The sequence below is a fragment of the Lithobates pipiens genome, unplaced genomic scaffold (genome assembly GCF_037356315.1).
Source record: "Lithobates pipiens isolate NorthernLeopardFrog02 unplaced genomic scaffold, aLitPip1_a1.2 Scaffold_19, whole genome shotgun sequence".
NCBI lineage: Eukaryota > Metazoa > Chordata > Amphibia > Anura > Ranidae > Lithobates > Lithobates pipiens.
In genome coordinates, this window is record NW_027507764.1 from 497,850,862 (window position 1) to 497,873,476 (window position 22,615).

General features: G+C 43.6%; 1 protein-coding gene and 1 pseudogene across 1 annotated transcript in view; both read left to right on the top strand.

Moving 5' to 3' along the window:
- Positions 1 to 22,615, top strand: part of LOC143997438 (neural-cadherin-like) — a 137,437-nt gene that overhangs the window by 87,346 nt on the left and 27,476 nt on the right. The window contains exons 19-24 of the mRNA XM_077493054.1: positions 7,623 to 7,713; positions 8,331 to 8,515; positions 8,878 to 9,110; positions 11,259 to 11,536; positions 17,857 to 18,071; positions 22,312 to 22,439. Of these exons, the coding sequence (XP_077349180.1) occupies positions 7,623 to 7,713; positions 8,331 to 8,515; positions 8,878 to 9,110; positions 11,259 to 11,536; positions 17,857 to 18,071; positions 22,312 to 22,439 (1,130 nt within the window). The remainder of the gene's footprint in view (positions 1 to 7,622; positions 7,714 to 8,330; positions 8,516 to 8,877; positions 9,111 to 11,258; positions 11,537 to 17,856; positions 18,072 to 22,311; positions 22,440 to 22,615) is intronic.
- Positions 4,080 to 4,195, top strand: LOC143999931 (5S ribosomal RNA; annotated as a pseudogene).

The following is a 22,615-nucleotide window of genomic DNA, read 5'->3' on the forward strand; positions in this document are numbered from 1 at the left end:
CTTTAGGTGCTGCACACTGGCACTCCCTAAACAGGAAGTTGCCTCCCTACATAACCCCTCCCATACCGGGAGCATCTCAGTTTTTTCGCCAGTGTCTAAGGTGTTGGTCACGAGTGAAGATGTGCTGTGCTGAGCTCCCCTAGAGCAATCCTTGCTGGGGCTAGCTATGCAGCTGGATCCATTCAAAGTGTCTTTTAGGCCAAATTGAATGGTGCCCGGGCCTCTTATCCAAAGAAATGAGGTTTTGCTTGTAAACACTTCTCTTTTTAGAGAGCTGGACCCCTGGATCCAGTACTTTTGGTATTAAGGCCATAAAGTTTTACTGGTGGGGTTCTATTACAGGTCCAGGATTGTGGGTTCCCCGAGGGTCCCCGGATCCTGAAGGCTTGTTAATGGAACCCAGGGTGAAGGGTGAAGATTGGGTCTTTTGGTTAAACCACAGAAAACCCTGCGGCAGGAAAGGTAAGTGGAGTTTTCTAAGGAATTTTTTAATTTTCTTATGAAATGTCTCCTTTAAAGTAAATGTTGTCATGCCTAAGTGTCACCACTGGGGGCTGTATGGAGCACGTACCTTCAAATTTTTTTGCTCAGAGATCACACTGTGTCACATAAGCAGCAAAATTTTTTCCTCCGGCTAGCAGGCAGGCTTCCGGTAAGTTTGGGGGGTTTTGCATCCTCCAGACACCCCTATCTGGGCTGAATTCTTCCCCTCTTCATGAGGCTGAGTATAAGGGAGAACGTAAAGATCGGTAATGCCGTTTTCTTTCACCACCCCTACTCAGCGGCGTCTTCCAGGTCTCCTCCAAGCCATCCCTCCCTCACTCATAAACTGATCCCGTCAGATCGGAGGCCTGTGCTTGCACAGGAAAACTCTTTGTTTGAAAGCGAAAGGAGGGGGCGCAATGCAACGGTGGGGGCTGGGCTTAGCAAAGCGTTGGCGTCCTCCAACGCGGGAATGTGTTTTTTTTAAAAAAAATCTCCATTTGTGCTGGCTGCAAAATTGTCGGAGAAACATAAGAGCAAAGAGGAGCATGAAGAAGGTTTTGGTGACACAGGCATTTCGTATTTGACACATTTACTATTTGCATCAGGCTGAGCATTAATAGCAGTGGCTGGACTATTGCTCAAGCAGTGAATGTGATTTCTTCTGGTAGTACCTCTGCTTTGGGCATCAGGCTAAGGTCAGAAGGGGGGGTTGAAACACCCCCAAAAAAATAGCTAAAAGGGTCTCCCTCAAGCTCTGGAAAGCCTACTCATCTCTACAAATGGCATCCTCCCCTGAGAGGGGATGGCTGGTCAGAGTGAGCATCGGGGGCCATGAAATGTTTGCAACTGTTTTCAACACTGCAGCCCCTGTTTATTTTACTAAAACAATCTTTTTTCCTCAGCCATGATAGGTTTTAAAAAAAAAAGTTTAGCTACTTTAACCACATCCCACTGTGGGTCAAAATGCGACAGGTTCTCTTCCATTAACCAGGATCCTCAAACTGAGGAACTAGGGGCAGGAGAAGATGCATTCCCTCAGGGGACCATGGTGAGGTTGATGACTACTGTCCTGAGGTGTCAAATGCAGGAGAATCGGCTGTTTCTGCTCCACATTTATGTACCCTTAACTGGGTGTTTGGGTTTGCTAAAACCTCCTCAAGCTGTGCTTGCCTTTTCCTGTCCATTCATTGTTGGAAAAGCTTTTTGGTATCTTAGGCCGCGTACACACGCGGGGACTGTTCGCCCAACTTTGTCCGTCAAACAGTTTCGGCAAACAGTCCGCTCAAAATTAGCATGGACGGACATGGCCACACACGACGAACGAACAGTTTGCTGAAACCGTGCGCGATGACGTGAACGGCACGTACGACGGGACGAAAAATACGACGTCCTATACACTGCATTATAACTTTCGGCGTGTAAATCCTTTCTGAGCATGCGCGGAACTTAGTTTGACGAACAAGCCTACACACGGGCGGACTGTTCGCTCAAACAAGGTTTCAGCGGACAGTTTTACGGAATTTCCGAAAAACCTTGTTCGTCAAACTGTCCGCTGAAACTGTCCGCTGAAAGCCCACACACGAGCGGACTGTCCGCCCAAACACTGTTCAGCGGACAAAGTTGGGCGAACAGTCCGCGCGTGTGTACGCGGCCTGAGAGTATCACCCGGATAAGCATTATTTTCCCTCCTAAAAAGTTTTCACACTTTATCTATGGTGGAGGAAATTCACTAATTAGGGATACCAGCAGAAAAAAAAAACTTTTTCTCTGGCAGATTTAGTGTCTCAGCCTGCGCTGACAGTAATTTCTTAACCCTTGAGAGACCAGTTTAAACAAGTGTTCAAGGTTATCTTGCTCAGCAGGCCCGGGATCTTGCAGCTTTATGTTTGCAATAGTTGCTATGAGAGATTCTATCCTTCATACCTTGCGCCTTCACTAAGCACCATGCAGAAGCTCCTGGCTAGTCTTCCTTTTTGCGGTGAAATTGGGGATGTTTTGGATAATACATCCAAAGAAATTCTAGTGGAAAGAGCACCCCTTTTGCCATTTAAGAAAAGGAATAAATGTATTTTTGTTTTAAAGCTCCTTCTTCTGTGCATCAGCCTCCAGGCAGTCACGACGGCTTCCACCACCAGGTTCGAAAGGTAATCCTCAGGGTTAACCCCATGGACAAAAGAGGTTTTGGGGGAGAAAACCTACAAGATACTGAAGCCTTCTTATAAGGAGGTGCCCCCGCTTGCTCAATAGGGGGAATTCTTCTGCAGTTCTCAAGGATCTGGCAGGAAGAGTGTCAAGACGAATGGGGGACTTCCTCAATAGCTCCAAGGTACAAACTGAAGTTCCAAGAGTTCCCGTCTCCTTGTTTTGTCATATCAAATGTTCCTAAAGATCCAGAGAAAAAGAAGTCTTTCTCTCAAGCATTGGACCATCTTTTGGAAAAAAGTGATCATGGTGGCCCCCATGTAAGAGCAGAGGTTGGGGTATGGTTAAATCCAAATGGACATTCTGGATCTCAAAAATCTAAATTCAATTCCTGAATATAACCACTCTTTTTTTGCATGGAGTCAATCCAATCAGTTATCTCCATCCTACAATCGATGTCAAAGATGCATACCTCCATATGCCTATTTCCTCGCTCACTAGTATATATCTACTTTTCAAGGTGGAAAATCTTCATTTCCAGTGTGTAGCTCTGCTTTCCAGTCTAGCAACTGCACCTTGAGTGTTTACAAAGGTTCTGGCCCCTCTTCTAGCCAGATTAAGGGCCCAAGGTATAACGATTATGGTTTACCTGGACAATCTGTCCTTGATAGTCCAGTCGGTAGCCTGCTTAGACCAAAGTATGGTCACCACATTCAACCAGTGTTAATTTTAGTCTTAGGACTAAAATGGCATTTTAGTTTTAGTCCCATTTTAGTCTTCTGCAATTGTTTTAGTTTTAGTCGTATTTAATCGACTAAATCTCCAGTACATTTTAGTCGACTAAAATGTCCTACGTTTTAGTTGACTAAAATCTCCAGTACATTTCAGTAATTGCAATTTAGTTGTAGTCATAGTCTTTTGACCAAAATGGCATTTTAGTTTTAGTCTCATTTTAGTCTGTTGACTAAAATGGCTTTTAGTTTCAGTCGTATTTTAGTCATCTCAATTGTTTTAGTTTTAGTTGTATTTTAGTCAACTAAAATAGTATTCATTTAGTCAACTAAAATTTTTTAGTCATTTTAGTTGACTAAAATAGTTTAAATTAACACTGCATTCAGCTACCTGGAATGTCTAGGTTGGATTCTCAACCTTGGAGAAATCTTCTTTAAAACCATGAAGAAGGCTAAAATACTTAGGTCTGATCATAGGTACACCCAGAAATGGGTATTCTTGCCCCAGACAAAGATCAGCGCCATAAAGGAACCGATTTAGGTGGTCGAACCAAGATGAATTCTTCTATTCAACTTTGCATGAGGTTGTTGGGAAAGATGGTGGCTTCATTCGAGGCTATTCCTTATGCTCAGTTTCATTCAAGACTACTGTAAAACAGTATCCTATCAGCTTGTATCAAAGGGTTCAAGCTCTGGATACCTAATGTGTCTGACTCCAAAGCCTACGGCCACATCACCCTGAAAGCGGCCAATCTCATCTGATCTTGGAGGCTAAGCAGGGTCGGGCCTGGTTAGTACCCAGATGGACCACCTGGAAATACCAGGTGCTGTAGGCTGGGTACGCCGGAGCCTCAGTTTATGGTTAATATCCAAAAATCTGCAAAGGGGAAAATCCTTCCTTCAGGCAGAGCACTTGGTTCTGAGGGCCTGAACATTCAGTTTACGGTATTGTACTGCCAGGATTCAATCCGACTATGCCACAGCAATGGCCTATATTAATCACCAAGGGGGCACAAGATGTTGTGCGGCCCAGAGGAAGGCGCATCATATCCTATCTTGGTCAGAAAACAATGAACTTTGCCAGTCTTCATTCTAGGAATAGAAAATTGGCAGCCGGACTACTTGAGTCGCCAGCAGTTGTTCCGGGGAGAACAGTTCCTTCACCCTGATATCTTCCTGTCAATATGTCAAACATGGGGGATCCCGGACATAGATCTGTTTATGTCCAGGTTCAACAAAGAAATTGACAACTTTGTGGCAAAAACAAAGGATCCGCTAGCATGCCTTGCTATTCCCGTACAATCTGTTATCACTGATCTATGCATTCTCTCCTATTCTGCCAGTGTCCACAACTTCTTCGCAGGATCAAGCAGGAAGGGAAGTCGGTGATTCTTGTGGCCCCCAGCGTGGCTCAGGAAATCTTGGTATACAGAGATCGTAAAGATGACAGTAGGGGACCCATGGACCCTACCACCACGACCAGACCTTCTTTCGCAAGGTCCATCCTACTTTACAAACGGTAAATTTAACAGTTTGGCTATTGAGACCCACACTATGAAGAAACGTGGGCTGTCAGGTTCAGTGGTTTCTATCTTGGTTAATGCAAGGGAGCGGGCCTCCATAATGATATATTATGGAATCTGGGAAGCATATATCTCCGGTGTGAAACCAGAGGTTGCACCCCAGGAAATAGGTCAAAGGTAGAATCCTTGATTTTCTGCAGATGGGGTGAGAAATAAAGCTGGCCTTCAGTGCTTTCTAAAGACAGGTATTGGCCTTATCGGTATTATTTCAGCGACCACTTGCTTTGCTTTCTTTGGTTTGTAACTTTATTCAGGGGGTAACACGGCTTAATCCCCGGTTAGGTCACCCCTGAACCCTTGAATTTAGTTTTGGCGGCATTACAAAACAGCTTTTTTTTGGACCGATACAACATATTCGATTGGTCCTTTCTTTGACAAGTAAACTATTTTTTCTGGTAACCATATCTGCTGCAAGAAGGGTATCAGAATTGGCTGCTTTTTCTTGTAAAGAGCCATATTATTATGATAAGGTAGTATTGCGTCCTCATCCTAACTTTTTACCAAAGGTAGTATCAGGTTTTTTGGAAGAAAAGTCACTACATTCTCTTGATCTGGTGAGAGCAGTCTACTTAAAGACGACTGCTCAGATTCTGAAAACTGATGTTTTGTTTGCATTGCCTGAAGGTCCTAAAAGAGGACAGGCAGTGTGGAAATCTACTATTCTAAATGGATTGGACGAGTAATCGTTCTAGCTTGTGTTTTAAAGTGGTTGTAAACCCACTTTTTGGATTCTACCTAGAATAAGGCTTGCCCATAGGTATTGGAAATATCTCCTAAACGTGCGCCGTTTAGGAGATATTTCACTTATAGTCCGCCGAAAATTCCAACGGCGCATGCACAGGGAAGAAACAAAACTAAGTGCCGTTTCTTCCCTAGCCTGTGCAGTTAATCGTGGCTCCTGTGTGCATGCACGGGAGTGACGTCACGTGGCTCCGGCGAATCACAGAGCCGGAGTCCGTGGCCTGGAAGGAAGAGGGGTCAGAAGATGGATGCTGCCTACACAGGGGACATCGCTGTATTCTTTTGCAGGTAAGTGGCACATAATGGGCTAGTATGCGATGCATACTAGCCCATTATGCTTTTCATTTGCAGGCTTTGCAGCAAGCAAAAGAGGAAGTAAAACCCATCAGGGTTTACTTCCTCTTTAAAGAGGTAGTTTCTACCCTCTCAAATCAAAATGCATTCCTCTAGGGCTGTTAGTGCTTCATGGACAGTGCATCACCAAGCCTCCATAGCTCAAATCTGCAAGGCCGCAACTTGGTCTTCAATCCATACATTTACCAAATTCTATCAGTTGGATGTAGAAAGTCATGAGGATGTTGCCTTTGGGTGCAGTGTACTGCAGGCAGCAGTAGAAGTCCTCTGATCTCATGGTGCCCTACTTTTGTTGTGTCTCCCGTCGCTCAGTTGACATTGCACTGGGACATCCCACATAGTAATTACTATGTCTCTGTGTCCCGTGATGTACGATTAAAGAAAATAGGATTTTTATAACAGCTTACCTGTAAAATCCTTTTCTTTTGAAGCACATCACGGGACACAGAAGTCCCGCCCCTCTTTCTAGTATACACGTGTATTGCTTTGCTACAAAACTGAGATGCTCCCGGTATAAGAGAGGTTATACAGGGAGGCAATTTCCTGTTTAGGGCGTGAAAGTGTCCAGCACCTGAAGGTGGACTATAACCCACATTGTAATTACTATGGCTCTGTGTCTCATGATATACTTCAAAAGAAAAGGATTTTACAGGTAAACTGTTATAAAAATCCTATGTTTTTGCCATTCTCAAAATTGTGATTTGTAAAATTACTGATCGAACAAAACACCAACACCATACAATACAATATTGGACCTATAGGATGGCTGTTATATACAGTATATATGAGTGCATACAACTCTTATAAGTGCAGAAATCACTTTTACAGGATATGTTACTGAATCGTAAACATGGAGGTACACAGTAACTTCTAAGCATAATGAAAGAGTATGAATGTGTGTAAGTCAGAGGAGTGGAGGTGCCATTGTGTGGAGTATTAGCTAATAGATCACTTGCCAATTTGATAGACTTTACTGCAGAGTTGCCCTCTCATAGAGCCTTTGAAATACACAGACAACCTAATAGGGGAATGAAGAGCATTCCAGAGTAAATGTAATAATAATAAATGTGAGCAATGTATTGGATATTTTATTGGGGTGGTAACAAGTGAAGATAACTGTAGCAGATGTGGAGAGCAGTCTTGAAGTACATGTAAAAGCTATGAGACAAAGACGATCTAAAAGCACCTTAAGAGAGAGATGGCACTGAGATACATACTAACTTTATCTTGGAGCAGTTAACCGTATAAAGAAATGTTACCAATTCATAGAGAGAATCTCTTCTTCTGCATAACAGAAAATGCAGCAAGAAGATGAAGAGTTTATGGTGGGGCTGATCCAGATTCATTAACTTTTGTGGGGAGATCATTATTCTGGAGCACCAAGAAATAACTGACACTAGTAGGTTTGTCCCTTTAGAGTGATAATTCCAAATATGTGCCCATGGAAAGCCCTCATTACTGCATAAATGTATTTCCTAGTTATAAAATAGACATAGTTCTTCCCCTTCCCAAAAAACGTACTGTATCATAATACAAGCAACCTTTACTCCACAAGTAATGAAAAGTACCATTTTATTTCTCCAAGGGATTGTGCCAGCTGTTGCTCTTGGAAAAGTTGTAGCACCAGACCAAGATGACTGGGAACACAAATTGTATCAACTAGAAAGTAAATCAAGGTATGTGAAATAATAAAAAGTGAAAAAAAACATGAATGGTGTGCAAAGTGTACTGCAGTAAACCATAGTAATCAGTCAGAAATCTCCTCTTATATTAATACCTACTTGCTGAATCAGTGAACCAAACACAAGCTGCAAAACTTATTGACGGGAAGACACTGTGAAGACTGAGCTGTCATATGCTTTCCTTTAGAACTGGCCTATGTTAATGTTTGTTTTATTTGGTGGCATCAAGATCTTCAGTGCTTGGTCTTTAGCAATAAAACATGCACAAATATATGGAACATCATGAATAAGAAAGCTTCCCAAAAGAGCTTACAGTCTAAGATCGAAATCTACGCATATCTATATATAGAACACTGGCAACAGGCGCTCAATAATAATTAAATTTCCTGTGTGATTTTTAAGGGCACGATAACATATTGTCCTTGGCTGGTCCTTGTGGCTCTTCTTTACTGGGAAGTGTAAACTCTGGAAAAAGCAATGATATAAATACTGTCAAGCTATATACACTATATTTATTTTTATGCTTGTGACATATTTCATGGAATGTATATTATGCTGTATTTAGCTACACTTCAACACAACAGGGTAACCTTAATGCTTTTACATTGCAGGATTTTCACTCTCCATGATGCCACCGGCATGCTGACCATCAGAGAAGGGGCTCTGCCAGGGACTTATAAAATGAGGGTGAGAGTGACAGATGGCATGTGGCCTGATGTGGTCTCTACAGTTAAGGTTGTGCTCACTGACATTACTGAGAAAGAAGCTCATAACGCTGGAGCCATAAGACTGCAAGGTGAGGAAAGCCCCGCAACTGTCCACAAAACTTCCAACATGTATGGCCAACATAAGAATTGGGTTACACAAAGATGGCCTTTGAAAAAAAATACAGAAACATTTCCAGTTTAAAGAATGGGCAACTTAAGTCTGATTTCATGCATTCCTGCTATTATCTTTTTGTTCGGTAAGCTAATGGCTTCTTTTAGCACAACTGAAATAATGAAACGTGAAAAGAAGGCTAGAGCTCTACCTATTGGTTGGATAGAAGTATTCAGTAGTTCATATCTACCTGTGTAAAAAAAGGAAATATATGTTTTACCATGTTTATTTTTTCATCTCAAAATATTTAATTTTTTTTCCAATGTCTTATATCTCCAGGTATCACAGCTGAAGAATTCATAGCTCAGAGACCCAGCATTGGAAGTAGATATGAACAGATGAGGGATCTGCTGTCAGACATAATCCCCTGTAGATGGGAGAATGTGAACCTGTTCAGTGTATTGAATGTACCTGACCTGGATAACACAACTGATGTCTGGTTTACAGTGTCTGGACCTCCCTATTACCAGGCAGAAAAACTGAATGGGATTGTGGCTTCCCACCTAGACAAGGTGTGATACAATCTTTCCACTGTTCAATCTTAGTTCTGCCAACGTGGCTCGATCAATTAAATACTATGTTCTTCGCATTTTCTTTCTGGTTGACACTCTCTGATAAACAAACTGTTTGCAAGAGATCATTGAGAGAGTTTAATCACAGCAGTTAACCAGATTCCTGCTAAAAAGTAGAAGTAAACCAATCACTTTACCAGTTCCCTAAAAGACTTACATTCAAGGAATGCTGTAAATGATAATTGTCACAATTGCTTGTGTTCTCAGCCAAACTGTCAACCAAACTTATAGAGAGTGGGCAACATTAGAAGGTATGTAAGCTTCCTATAACAGTAGTTGATAGTGCATAGCTAGAATAGTTGTACTTATTTAAAGCTGAACTCCAGGAAAATATAAAAGGCACAGATAATTTCAGCTCTGTAATCATGTTTCTTTAAATGCAAGCGATGTAAGTCCTCAATTTGACTCTGTAGTAGCTTTTTGTAATCTACTGTACAGTCGAGCTCAGATAAGGGAGAAACGGCACAAGGAGCCAATTAGGTGTGATGCAGCACAAAAAAACAAGCTGATAGGAGAAGAGAGCGGAATGACACATAAATGAATTCATCAGTATGCTGCGTTTGCTGCCTTTTCCACCCTCAGTATTTTCTGGGTCAATGACCAGGTACAAGTAGGCAGCAAGCAAGGACAGAGTGAGGTCTACATCTTACCTGGTAGCCAGACCTTGCTATTAGTCTCAGCTGTCCACAGGAGTTTATATATGTCAGTTGAGGCTCAGGACTGCTGTGCTCTGCTGTGGGAGCCTGCTGCTGTGTGAAAAGACTGAGTGCTGACAGAACACTAAAGAGGTACAAGAATGGCCTGTTTGTTTTGGGGAACCCATTTAGGGGCTACACTGTTAGTCAGGAATTGACATGAATTTAGATAGTGGCTTGGACAAGCAGATGTTTTGTTTGTTTTATGTTATGGAATGAATAAAAGCACAGGGCAAACCTACTTGGGCTTTTCCAGGGTGTTCCAGTTTTATTCATGGTTCACCACCAATACCAGCTACTTTTTCCCCTCTTACCAAAAAAAAAAAAAGAAATACATGAAACATGTTTTAAAAATGACATTTGAGATTTGTTATTAGTATTATATTATTATTATTATACATGATTTATATAGCGCCAACAGTTTACGCATCGCTTTACAATGTATAAGGGGGGACAACACAATTACAGTACAATACAAAAGGTACAGTAGGGCCCTGCTCATAGAGCTTACATTCTAAAGGGAGGGCGTGGTGGTACAAAAGGTAATAGCTGCAGAGAATGATTTGATGGGGGGCGGCTCGGGGACAGTTGTTAGGTGGGTGTGGGATAGGCTTCCCTGAATAAATTTATTTTCATGGATCTCCTAAAGGTGGACAGGGTAGGGGCTGATCGGACAGACTGGGGCAGGGAGTTCCAGAGGATGGAAGAAGTCTTAAAGGTGAGCATGAGAGGCGGTAACAAGGGAGCTAGAAAGCAGGAGGTCCTGGGGGGATCGGAGGGGACGATTTGGGCGATATCTGCAGATGAGGTTGGTGATGTAGATTGGGGCGATGTTGTGGATGGCTTTGTATGTTATAGTTAGCATTTTGAATTTTACACGGTGGGGTAGGGGAAGCCAGTGAAGGGATTGGCAAAGAGGGATGGCAGTCACGGAACGTTTAGTGTGGTGTATTAGTCTAGCAGCAGCATTCATAATAGACTGAAGGGGGGAAAGCCTGCTTAAGGGTAGGCCATTAAGGAGAGAGTTGCAGTAGTCAAGGTGGGAAATAATCAAGGAGTGAATGAGTTGCTTTGTGGTGTCATTAGTCAGGAAGGGTCGAAATCTGGAGATATTGCAGAGGTGAAGACGGCAGGATTTAGCCAGTGATTGGATATGGGGGCTGAAGGAGAGGTCAGAGTCAAGGATTACACCCAGGACCCTGGCATGTATGGAGGGACCAATGGTTGTGTTGTTGATATTAATGGTGAAGTCACGGGGGGGGATCGTGAAGGAGTAAATATAACAAGCTCATTTGTTGACTATGTATATAATCTTTTATTGGCCATTTTTGTTTCATAATCAGTAACAAGTGTCTAATGTACATAAGAGGCCATGACATTATATTCTCCACAGATAGAATCTGCACTGGGGGTACAAGTGGATCACATTGGAGAAGATGAGTGTGATAAGGCACAATGCAGTCACAAGACTGGATGTATCATTGGGAAAACATACAAACACATGCCCACTATGATCAGATCCCCCAACTTCTCCTTCGGATCAGTGACTGTGGTGACACAAGTCCAGTGCTCCTGTGCTGCCCGAGAGTATCGGCATCTATCCTGCTCCTCCTATCCTGTCAACCCATGCATTAATGGAGGCACATGCATAGACACTGCACTTGGATATAGGTAAGCTATGGATTATGCTAATAAGCAAAAAAATACATGAATGTTTCCACACTGTAATTTTATCAAGGGGATAATACAATTGTGTTGAAGGCAGAAAATTTTCTCAGATTACCTCAGTCTAAATGTTGTATAAAGTACTGTAGCCAAATTCCAGAGAAATCCTCACTAGTGGGGTGGGTCTTATTTCTGAAACCTGTGCGGGACAACTTTACTAATGTGACACTAATCACATTCAAACATCCAAAGCAGACTTGCCAATCTGATTGGTGGTTGGAAAGGGATTCTTAGTGCAATGGACAGGGTTCACAGTTGCTAAATTGATGAAGGGGATGAGCATCCCCAAAATGTGTTCCCAAGCAACATTATCCTGGAATTGCGCATAGGCATGGATTCTATAATGGGGAGAAATCTGAAGACTCGGCAAGACGTGTCTGTCTCTTCCAACCACCAGTTTCTCAGCTATACTCTATCTGTACACCTGTGCTGGGGGCTTCAGCAGCAGTACCAGCTACATGTTGCCTCTTACTACATACTCATTATGCAAAGATTTTAATCTGTGTTTTACTTTTAACTTTTAATGTTAAAGACAGTTACAAAACCTCAGTGTGCTCCTTCTTGAGCTTTGATATTTTAATTTTCTAAGAGCATTCCTCTCTGTTCCTCTACAAGGCAAGACCATTTGTAATTTCTTCATCCGTAAACTGATTGTTTTGTATGTAGCTGTGATGTTTGGGCGTTGTTTAGCTCAAATGTAGCACTCATCATACCAGAACAAATGGCTTCCCTTACAGGAATTTCCACTATCCTGGCTCTTTAGCTGAACCGCTGCTCACGCCTTGTTCCTCGGTCCTCTTGACCATTTAACACAGCTTCCCCATGTTCTTGTACAAACACTGTACCTCTGTCAGAATCTTCTCCTGCTTCCTGCTGCTCTGATCCTCAGGCTTGGTCTCTCGGTGTATCCTCCTTTCATAGTGTACACCATGCAGACATGCACACTTCTGGCTGCTCCCTTGCAACCATACTGACTCCTCTGGAGGGTGGAACCCCCAAAGCCTGATTCTCCGACAAACCTGGCTCACACCTGCACCATAAGTCTGCCAGTTGTTCTCAAGACCAGGACCCATGAGTGGGGATTTCATCCAGCCCAAGTCTTTAAGAAATCTCCAGGCTCAAGGTCCCAAACTGGGTTTTACTAATCACTGAGGAAACTGAAAAAACGGTTTCCTCCAAATGAAACAAGCACCCTGCAACCCCTCAACCTGCCTACGATAGTTGAGAATCCTGGGTGAAACAAAACCCTTTTTTTTAAAGCGGGACTGTACTGGGGAAAAAAATATTAAAAGCCAGCAGCTATAAATACTACAGCTGCTGACTTTTAATAAATGGACACTCACCTGTCCCGGGGTCCAGCGATGCCTGCAGCCGAGGCCGATCGATCGCTCAGCTCTCGGCTGCTGCCGCCACCATTCTAGGTGAGGGAATCAGGAAGTGAAGCGAATCGGCTTCACTTCCTGGTTCCCTACTGCGCATGTGCGAGTCGCGCAGCGCAATAGGAATTGTCCGCGCTGTCTCTGGGACCCGTGTGTGTCCCAGCAGACAGCGCGGCAGGACAGGAAGAGGCATAGACTCCCCGGAAGTGGGTGTAAATACCTGTCTTTGACAGGTATCTGCACCCCCCTCCCCCCTGAAAGGTGCCAATTGTGACACCGGAGGGGGGGAGGGTTCCGATCAGCGGAAGTTCCGCTTTAGGGTGGAACCCCGCTTAAGTAGTCTTTCTTTATTCAATATGTAAAATACAAAACATAAGACATTTAGACAAGAAACCATAAAAAGGCAAAATAAAGTAATCCCTTGGATAGCAGGTCCAATAGGAGTTCAACTTGATACAAAGGGGTCCGGCTGACCATCCAACAGGAACATAAGGGCATATTAACCACATGGGTAGTATTAATACAGATATATCTACACATTTTGAATTGCCATATTCCTTCCAGCGGAAACCCAGTGTCAGTTAGCACCCATAGATATGTTTATAGCATGAAGGGTGATGTCAGAGATAACCATAAAGTGAAAAAAATAAAAAAAAAGTGGGGGGGGGGGGTGAAGGGGGGAAGGGTTTGGGAGGAAGAGTAGGAAAAAGGGGGAACAAAGTAATGAGATAACAGTGAACAGTAAATATAGAATATAATGCTTTTGAAACTGATCCATTAACTCTTAAACTGTCAATCAACAACAAAGTCCTTCATCAAGAAGATGTCGGTTGGGAGTCCTGAAGGGACGTACTAGTATAGTGAATCCACGTAGCCCAGGTACTGTAGAACTTGTCATGTCTATCTTTGCATGTCACCATCCACTCCTCCACGACCATAATATAATTTACTAAACATATCCAATCCTCCCTACTAGGAATTTGAGCTGCTTTCCAGTGAGCTGGAATTAATCGCTTGGCCGCATTCAGAAGGTGGGGTAGTACTGATTTACGATAATGACCAAGGTGGATGGTAGGGACGTGCAACAGAAGCTCCAACAGGGAGTCCGGCAGTGGGGTTGATCCTGGGGCACTCCCACTAAATGTTTAGAAATATAACCCGTTGTCCACAACCCCTCCAGCAAACATCAGTCAATATTGGGTAGATTCTAGCAAGTTTGGAGGGGACCCTATAACCAATGAGTCAGTAATTTAAACCCGGACTCCTGCATTTTCGTATCTACAGAGCTGGAATGTGTGAAGTGATAAAGATGGTCTATTTGTAACTCTGTGAATTTGCATTGCAGGTCTCTCTCCTATTCTCTTATGTAAAAGGGTTTCCCCCTTGGCTCCAGTGACTGCAATATCCCATATAACACAGAGATAGAATGTGGGATCATAGAGGTGGACATACATAGCTTCATGAATAGAGTTACAGAAGAGGGTGAGCGAATGGCCTGAGGCAAACTGCTAATGAAGTGGCGGAGCTGTCCATAGCGCCACTCATCCATAGGCAAGCGGTCCCTGAGAGCATCTAGGGTGAGCAGCCTTTGCTCTTGAACAAACTTGCCACATCGTGTCTCTCCATCAAAAGCCCATGAGCAAAAGAAAGAAAGGTGTTCCCCCGGCGTAAACCAAGGGAAGCCTCCCAATGGAACTAGAGGCGAGACCGAGGGGGCAAGCGGCCCCATACCATTCAAGATGTCCCATACCTTAAGGGTGTGATTAGTGACAGGGGAGGTATACTTGGACAACCCCGGATACTCTCTGGGTATCCAAGGCGTCTGAGACAAGTTCCGACCCGCTAAAATTTTTTCCAGAGGGACCCACAGTTTAGTCATTACCCCATGATGCCAGTCCAATATCCATTGTAAGACAATAGCCTCAAAATATTTACGAATGATAGGCACCCCCAAGCTGGAGGCTTGGAGGTGCCTAGCTCTGCAAAAGTGCAGGGTACAGACGGACAAACATGGGCTCAGTCCATGTCATATATATATATATCAGAAACAGACTGTTAAGGGTCGAGATGAAGGATCTGGGCAGCGAGATGGGCACCATTTGCAAGTAGAAGAGGATTCTTGGTAGCATATTAATTTTGAGCACACTGACTTGGCCCATCCATGAGAATGTCGCCCTGTCCCATTTTAGCAGGTCCGCCCTTATGATAGAGAGCAGTGGAGTAACAATAGCGGTATATAATTTAGAGCAATGAGGTGGGAGGTGGATGCCTAAGTATTTCATGGAGGAATTGCACCAGGAAAAAGAAATGGAGGATTGCAGCCATGTTTGTAAGACCCCTGGAATATTCAAAGGCAGGATCTCAGACACCATTCACTTTAACTCGCGCCTCTAGGGAACCATAAAGTGATGCCGTACACAGGCTCGAATCTGGGTATCTAAGAGATTGGCCAGCTCCGAGCATAAGGATCGAAGCTCCACAGCCAACTCCGGGTTAGTATTGCGTTTGTGCCTAAGTTCTGCAGATCGGATTTTCAGCAATAGGTTCTGCAATTACCCTTCCCGTATCCTTTTAGTCTAGACCATTGGGAGATAAGCTCACCCCTGATTACTGCCCTCCCAGATGGAAGCCAGCTACACCTCATCTGTGGAATTCTCCACAAAGTATCGAGATATCGAATCCAATACCCGTTTAAGCGCCACCAGACCAAGGAGCGTCCCCGTTGTTGAGTATGTGTAAACCTATAACATCAGTGATATCAAGTTCAAACAAATTACTGCAGCCGCAAACCAGAGGGTGGTGGTAATATCTCAAAATTTGGGCAACAGGATTGTAAAATAGAAATGCCTGAAGAGTCCCCCAAGGCACCATGCCAAAGGGGGAGGAATATGGAGGCTACGGTATGGCCCGTGAGGGGTCCCTTCTATTCCTGTTATGGCCTCTGTGCCTAGCGGGTTGCCAGGGCTGTGAGTGGGATGGAAGCGGAATCTCAGGGGAAGACTTCCAATCCGGAATGTCAATTGTTGGCAAATTAAGGTGTTTCAGGAATTGGGGTAGGTCATCTTTATGCCTCAAAACGTTTTTGACAGGTGGAAAGGGAAACCCCATCTGTAAATAAGCTTAGCATTTTGCAGTGCCTCAAGGAGTTGTTTGAGCGCTCGATGTTGCATCAGGGTTCTCCTGGATAAATCCGGAAAGAAAAATAATTTGGCTCCATCAAAGTCCACATGGCGGACACCACGAAGACGAAACATGATCCGTTCCTTGATGGTGCATTTGTGGAGTTTGCAGATAATGTCCTGTGCCTTATCCGGATCTGCGGATGGCGGGCAAAGTGCTCTGTGGCTTGATCGATTTCAGTATAATCAAGCCCCCAGGATTTTTTTAAAGATTCCCTGCATGTGTTGGGGCCCCGTAGCTTCCGGCAGGCCCCTGATACAAATGTTAACTCTGCAGTTCCTATTCTCAAAGTCATCCATTTGAGCTAATAAAGAGTTAAGCTGTTGGTTTTGTGTTTTGCATCTTTCTTTAAGGGCTTGGACAGTAGGACATCCTCCCATTGTTCCTCCAGGGCTTCCACTCTGCCTCCAATATGTGCTGTGTCAGCCTGCAGGGCTTCTATGTCCTGTTTCAATACTTTCTCTACTCTGTGAGCAAACAGCTCCAGATCAGCTTTAGTGGGGAGGGACAGAATATGTGCCCACAGATCCCTAGCATCCAGGGCTTCCCCTAATGCAGAAGGTTCAGCAGGACTGTCTGAGCCTGAGGGTGAGGTTGGGAGGGGGAACGAGTGTACAGGAATCAGTGATGAGGGAATTGGGGATGCTGCACGTGCAGCATGAGTCTGATTACTGGGCACCATCTTGGAATGTCCTGGAGGTCCCTGTTGGGTCTCTGTAAAGTAGGCATCCAGTGATCCCGAGTGGCCCCGGGAGGGGTTCCGCTGTGGCTGTGGTGATGTCCGCCGCTTAGGGGGCATGATGTGGGGTCAATTCCACCCGGTAAACTGCCATATGTGCGGGTAAGAGAATGGAGCTCGGCATACACACATCCTCACTCCTGCATGGTGTGGCCACACCCCAAACAAAACCCTTTTAACACAGTGGCAGGACACTGCATTGTCACATGGCTTATTCTGGAAGCATCTCATACAAGGTGATACGGGTTAATATAGCAGATCACTCTATATTCTGATGCGGTGCTTTTACGTTTTTTGGCTGTACTCACTGTCGTATGTAGAAATTGGTACCAGTTGTATGACATATGATATGACTTTCGTCTCTGAACCTTTTGCATTTGTAGTCACAGGCTGGTCAATCAACATAGTTTTCTGTGCTAGGCTGTACAGTGGCTTAGTGGTTAGCACTTTTGCCTTGCAGCACTGGGATCCTCGATTTAAAGCTAGGAAACTGTCTGCATGGAGTTTGCATATTCTCTCTCTAGTGCTTGTGTGGGTTTCCTCTGGTTTTATTCCACACTCCAAAGACATGCTGGTAGGTCATTTGGCTGTAGTATGTGCATGCAAGGGACTAAAGGGACCTTAGATTGCCTGATGTGAATGTACAAGTAACGGCCCTGTATAAATGCCTGTAATAACAATAATAGGCTGCAGCATGCAAGTATCGGCCATTATTAGTGGTCATCTTACTGGCTGATATGGCTAGTGTGGCTCTGCTGTGACCGAAAATGTTTGGAAACCATCCTGTGCTTGGTTTTTCTGTCTTGCACAAACCCAGGCTTGAGGAATTGACAATTTGTGTTTGGCAAAGGATATTACTGTATGCTAATATCATTTTCAGCAATAGGAATAAAAACCCACACATTCAACTTTCTTGTGTTGAATTTCTGCTCCAGTTTAATGAGATGAAGCTGTGCTTTGCTTTTCAGGTGTGAATGTCCTCCTGCGTACCATGGACCTGAGTGTCAGCAGACAAAACGCTCCTTTACTGCCCCTGGATATGCCTGGTTCCCACCCCTGCAGCTCTGCTATGAAAGTCAGATTTCCCTGGATTTTATCACTGATGTACCTGATGGTCTTCTGTTGTACAATGGTCCCATGTCTACCAGCAGTCGTGGAGACACTGAGGATTTCATCGCCCTGGGTGAGGATGTCTTTTGCACCATAGAACAGATATTGCCATTATTGAATAAACTTCTTTCTCTACTTTAAGGTGCAAGAAACAAAACAAATTAGTTCACCATAATACAATGAATATGAAAATCTCCCTATTAAATATAGTGTCCAACTCCAAAAAAAAATGTTTTTGTGGATAGAGTAGTATGGTTAATACCTCTTCAAAGCTAACATAAAAGCTTTAGGCCAGGTTCACACATATGCGAATTGGATGTGGGTTTCCCCGTATCAAATTTGCATGACAGGAGAGTGTGACCAGCTCTCAATGGAGCCAGTTCACACATCTCCCGGGCGGTTGTGGTCCACAATTAAAAAGTACCTGTGCATCTTTGGTTCTGATTCAGGTGCAAATTCAGGCAAAAATTCAGACCTGATTCGCACCTAAATTTGTGTACAGAGACGCACCGGACTCCTGCTGTGAGACATGGCTGCAGCACATGTGAACCCAGCCTTAATGATACAGACAGGGCGGCTTGGCCTTGCACCCTGCTCCCTCGTCACAGATTTTGATTGACAGCAGTGGGAGTCAATGTACTCAGTGAGGAGGGACAAAGCCAGGAGAGCCGCTGCTCTCATTCACAGCACTGGATCAAGCTCAGCTCAGGTAAGTATAAGGGGGGTCAGTGGGGGTTCTGTGACACAGAAAGGTTTCTTACATTAATGCATAAGATGCATTAACCAGTTGGAGACTCAGGGCGTGCTAGACACTCCCAAACAAAATGTCATCATTGTACACAGGGCATGTCTAGTACATCCAGTCTTTCTGCTTAGCTGCCAGGATCCCCCGTCACAGTACACAGCAATTCAGCTCTGATTAATCACAGCTGCATTGCTGAGTACACAGAACAGGTCCCGGTGGTCTGTCAAATAGTGCCTTCTATCGAAAAGTGCCCGCTCCGGGCTGCTCATGCGCCTTATGGAATGGCACAACAGCTGATTTTCCAATCAGCTGTTGTGACGGCGCAATGGCGTATGCCCAGTGCGTCAGAGACAATAGCCTAAGAGCGCAGAGGGATAATTTTATTCTCCGATTCTGCCTTGCACTTGCGGGTCGTATTCAGTTTGTTGAAGGGCAGTCTTCTTTTTTGTTTGTTTATGGCCGGGATCAGTGCTTTGCAGGGCATATGAATTGGAGAATAACATTGTCCCTTTGCAGTACTGAACTTGGCCATCAACACAACAAAAGACACCCTTCACAACACTGAACATGCCCCGCAAGTGCAAGGCAGAATCAGAGAATAATTCTGTCCATCGTCGCTCCTCTGCTGTTGTCTGCAACGCACTGCGCATGCGCCATCACAACAGCTGATCAGGAAATCAGCTGTTGTGCTGTTCCGTACTGCGGGCATTTTTCGATAGAGGGCACTATTCGACAGAAGACCGGCAATTGGCGTTGGCAATGTTGATCAACAACATTGCTCAGCTGTGAATACAGAAAGCTACACGATCAAAGGTATGAACTTCCATCTGCAGATGAAGTCAGTTAAAGCAACCTGACATTTTTTTAATTTAATGTTCCTCTGTTGAACCCCTTATAAACCCTTAGTTTACTCTAATCAGCCTTAACTCCTTATTCTCCTCCTCCATTATATTATAATTTTCCTGGTGATTTTTTTCTATTTTTATTAATTTTTTCTGTTTTTGTTTGCTTTGTTCATTAATATTTTTACACCTTTTACAGATGTTTACATGTATCAAAAATTGAAAAAATAAATACTTTACTTCATTTGTAAATAACTTTGTAATGCTTTGTGTGTTTATTTTTAAACGAACCCTGCTCAAAAAAAAGAAAAAGTTATTTTATTACGTTTAATTGTCTAAAGATTGCGAAAAAACATCATTGTTGCAGGACAATATTCACAAAAAGAAAGCCTTGTTTGTCCTTAAAAAGGCAATACATGTATTATGTTGTTATCTTAAGTAATGACAAATTTATCAACGAATAAACAGGCTCATAGCAGAAATTTGAAAATTGCTATTGGTCCATGAGGGGTGAAGAGGTGTAAGAGCCAAAGTGGTTAAAATAAAAAACCTTTAGGCTTTAGAACAACTTTAAATGAGCAGATAACCCTTGCAGCGTGGGCACAGTCCTACAGTAGGAGATCATTTTGTAGTTGCCTGGAGTTGAGCTATAAGCAGAAAAAGAAATATATAGGCTTTTAGTCAAAACAAAAGCCTTTTTTATTAATTTGTTGGATAGGGTGAGGAAGAGTTACAATTTCTGTCAGGTTATTATATTATCTCTGTCTGTGACTTTTTGGTGCCTGATATGTGTGTGATAGCACTAGACCAATAGAACTGAGACTTGGTTCTGATAGATATACACATAAAGCTCTTCAAAGGAGATGTGTGTATGTGGACCTTGTTCTTGTCCTAAGCTGCTACCTCTGTGATTGTGACACAAGGAGCATTGGGTATTGAGGAGTCCCTAATGCAAAATTTCATATCACTTAAAAGTCCTTTTGAAGCATTTATTGGTTAAAGTGGTTGTAAACCCTTACAACCAACTTTGACCTACAGGTAAGCCTATATTAAGGCTTACCTGTAGGTCCAAGAAATATCTCCTAAACCTACACGGTTTAGGAGATATTTGCCGAAAGACAGGCACCGCTGTCTACGGCGAATGTGCACTGAGCGCGCCGCTGTCAGCGGCAATATGCCGCGAGTGACGGCTCCTGTGCACATGCGCAGGAGTGACGTCATCGCGGCTTCGCCGAATGAAACCGGCGGAGCAGCGAGACCCACCGAGAAGATGGATACTCCGGACTACAGGGGGACAGCGGTGACATCGCTGGCTCCTGTGTCAGGTAAGTGACACATAATGGACTACTATGCGATGCATAGTAGTCCATTATGCTTTACCTTTGCAGGGAGACAAAGAGGAAGTAAACTCATCAGGGTTTACTTCCTCTTTAAGAGCATCAAATACAGCCAACACAGCCAACATGTTTCGGGGAGAAAGGCCTCCTCAGGGCTTGAGTTCTGGGTGTTGTTAGGATCACAATGAGATCTAATAGAAGACCTATGTTAGGGCTTTGTCAAAACTGTCATCACTTTGAACTGCCGGCTGATGGACTACTACATGTCATCATGATTTGAACAAGATCCTCTACTCAAGACCTGAGGAAGGGGAAAAGCCTTTCGCATAAACTGCGTTTTCTGTATTTGCACTTAAGAAACATTTCAAAAAAGTAATTTAAGTGATACAAGCTTCTGTACTAGGTGCTCTGCAATACACACTTTCCAGTATGACTTGGGGAATATTGTCTTCACTCGTGCCTGTGACATCCATACGAGAAATGGAGGATTTGAGAAGGTTTAGGGGGGGGGGGGGGGGTTGGATGGCTTCCATGGATACGACATCAGATTAATCACACTAGAACACAGCCCAGGATCCTTGGTTGGGATAGTAACTCGGAGAGGAGATTGTCTTGAAGGGCTAGAAATTAGTGAGTAGTCGAAGAACTTGCGCACTGCATATTTGGGGATGGGCAACTCTCCTTAATTGAACCATGTCACTAGGGGGTGGGTGGAGAACGTCACCACTCCACAGAGGATATTTGCTAGATCATATGGAAAGTGGTGGAACTGTATCCTTGTGTTATGGTAGACTGCCTACGGCTGGAGGTAGGAATGTTCATGTACCTATCTGGGCAAAGTTAGGAGTGATACATCACAAGTTTATGTGTTACCATCAGACTAAGCCTTTTTCCCTTAGTAAAAATGTGTTTTTGTTTGTATTCTGATTGGAGAGATTCCCTGTCACTTCCTGCCCTGTCGGGAAGTGAGCCAAGTTTCCAAATTAGGGACAAAGACAGCAATTAAAAAATTACAAAGGCTGTACCCCTTTCCCGTTCTATCCATAACAAAATACAATTTTGGACTCTAAGCTTAGTAAATGATGTGCTAAGAAGAAAGCCACTGCACCACTGGAGAGATCATTTAGTTTACGACTATAGGTGAAAGCGTTGGAGGCGTGGTCCTAGATGAGGCCTGTCAATGTGGATATCCTTCCCAATATGGGACACCAGTGATCCCTCTGGTGTACGGTTGCTTTCTTCTTAGCACTTGGTCGGCAAGCAGTAATGGCTTCTACAACTCCCAACACCCAGGTTTAAAGGTGGCAGTGTGGAGAAGCAGCTTGGAGTTAATTTGTCTTAAAAAATGATGTATTAATCATATGTTAATTTTGTGCTTCTCTTATTTAGTGCTTCACAATGGATCTCTTTCCCTCTCTGTTAACCATGGTTCTGGATCTCTCTTCCTGAAGTTTGGAGGAAAAGCCAATGTGTTGGATCAGCGCTGGCATAACCTAAAGATCATGAGCAATGGCAAGGTACAGCCAATGGATATAAATGTAGCAGCAGGGACAACTTGTCTTCTAACCTACATAATGACTGGGAGGCTCTGATTGGTGGCACATGTTTTTTTTTTTTTTAGATTAAACGTATGCATTATAATGTTGCCTTTGTACTAATATCAGAAAAATTGTGTTTTCTCATAGTATATACT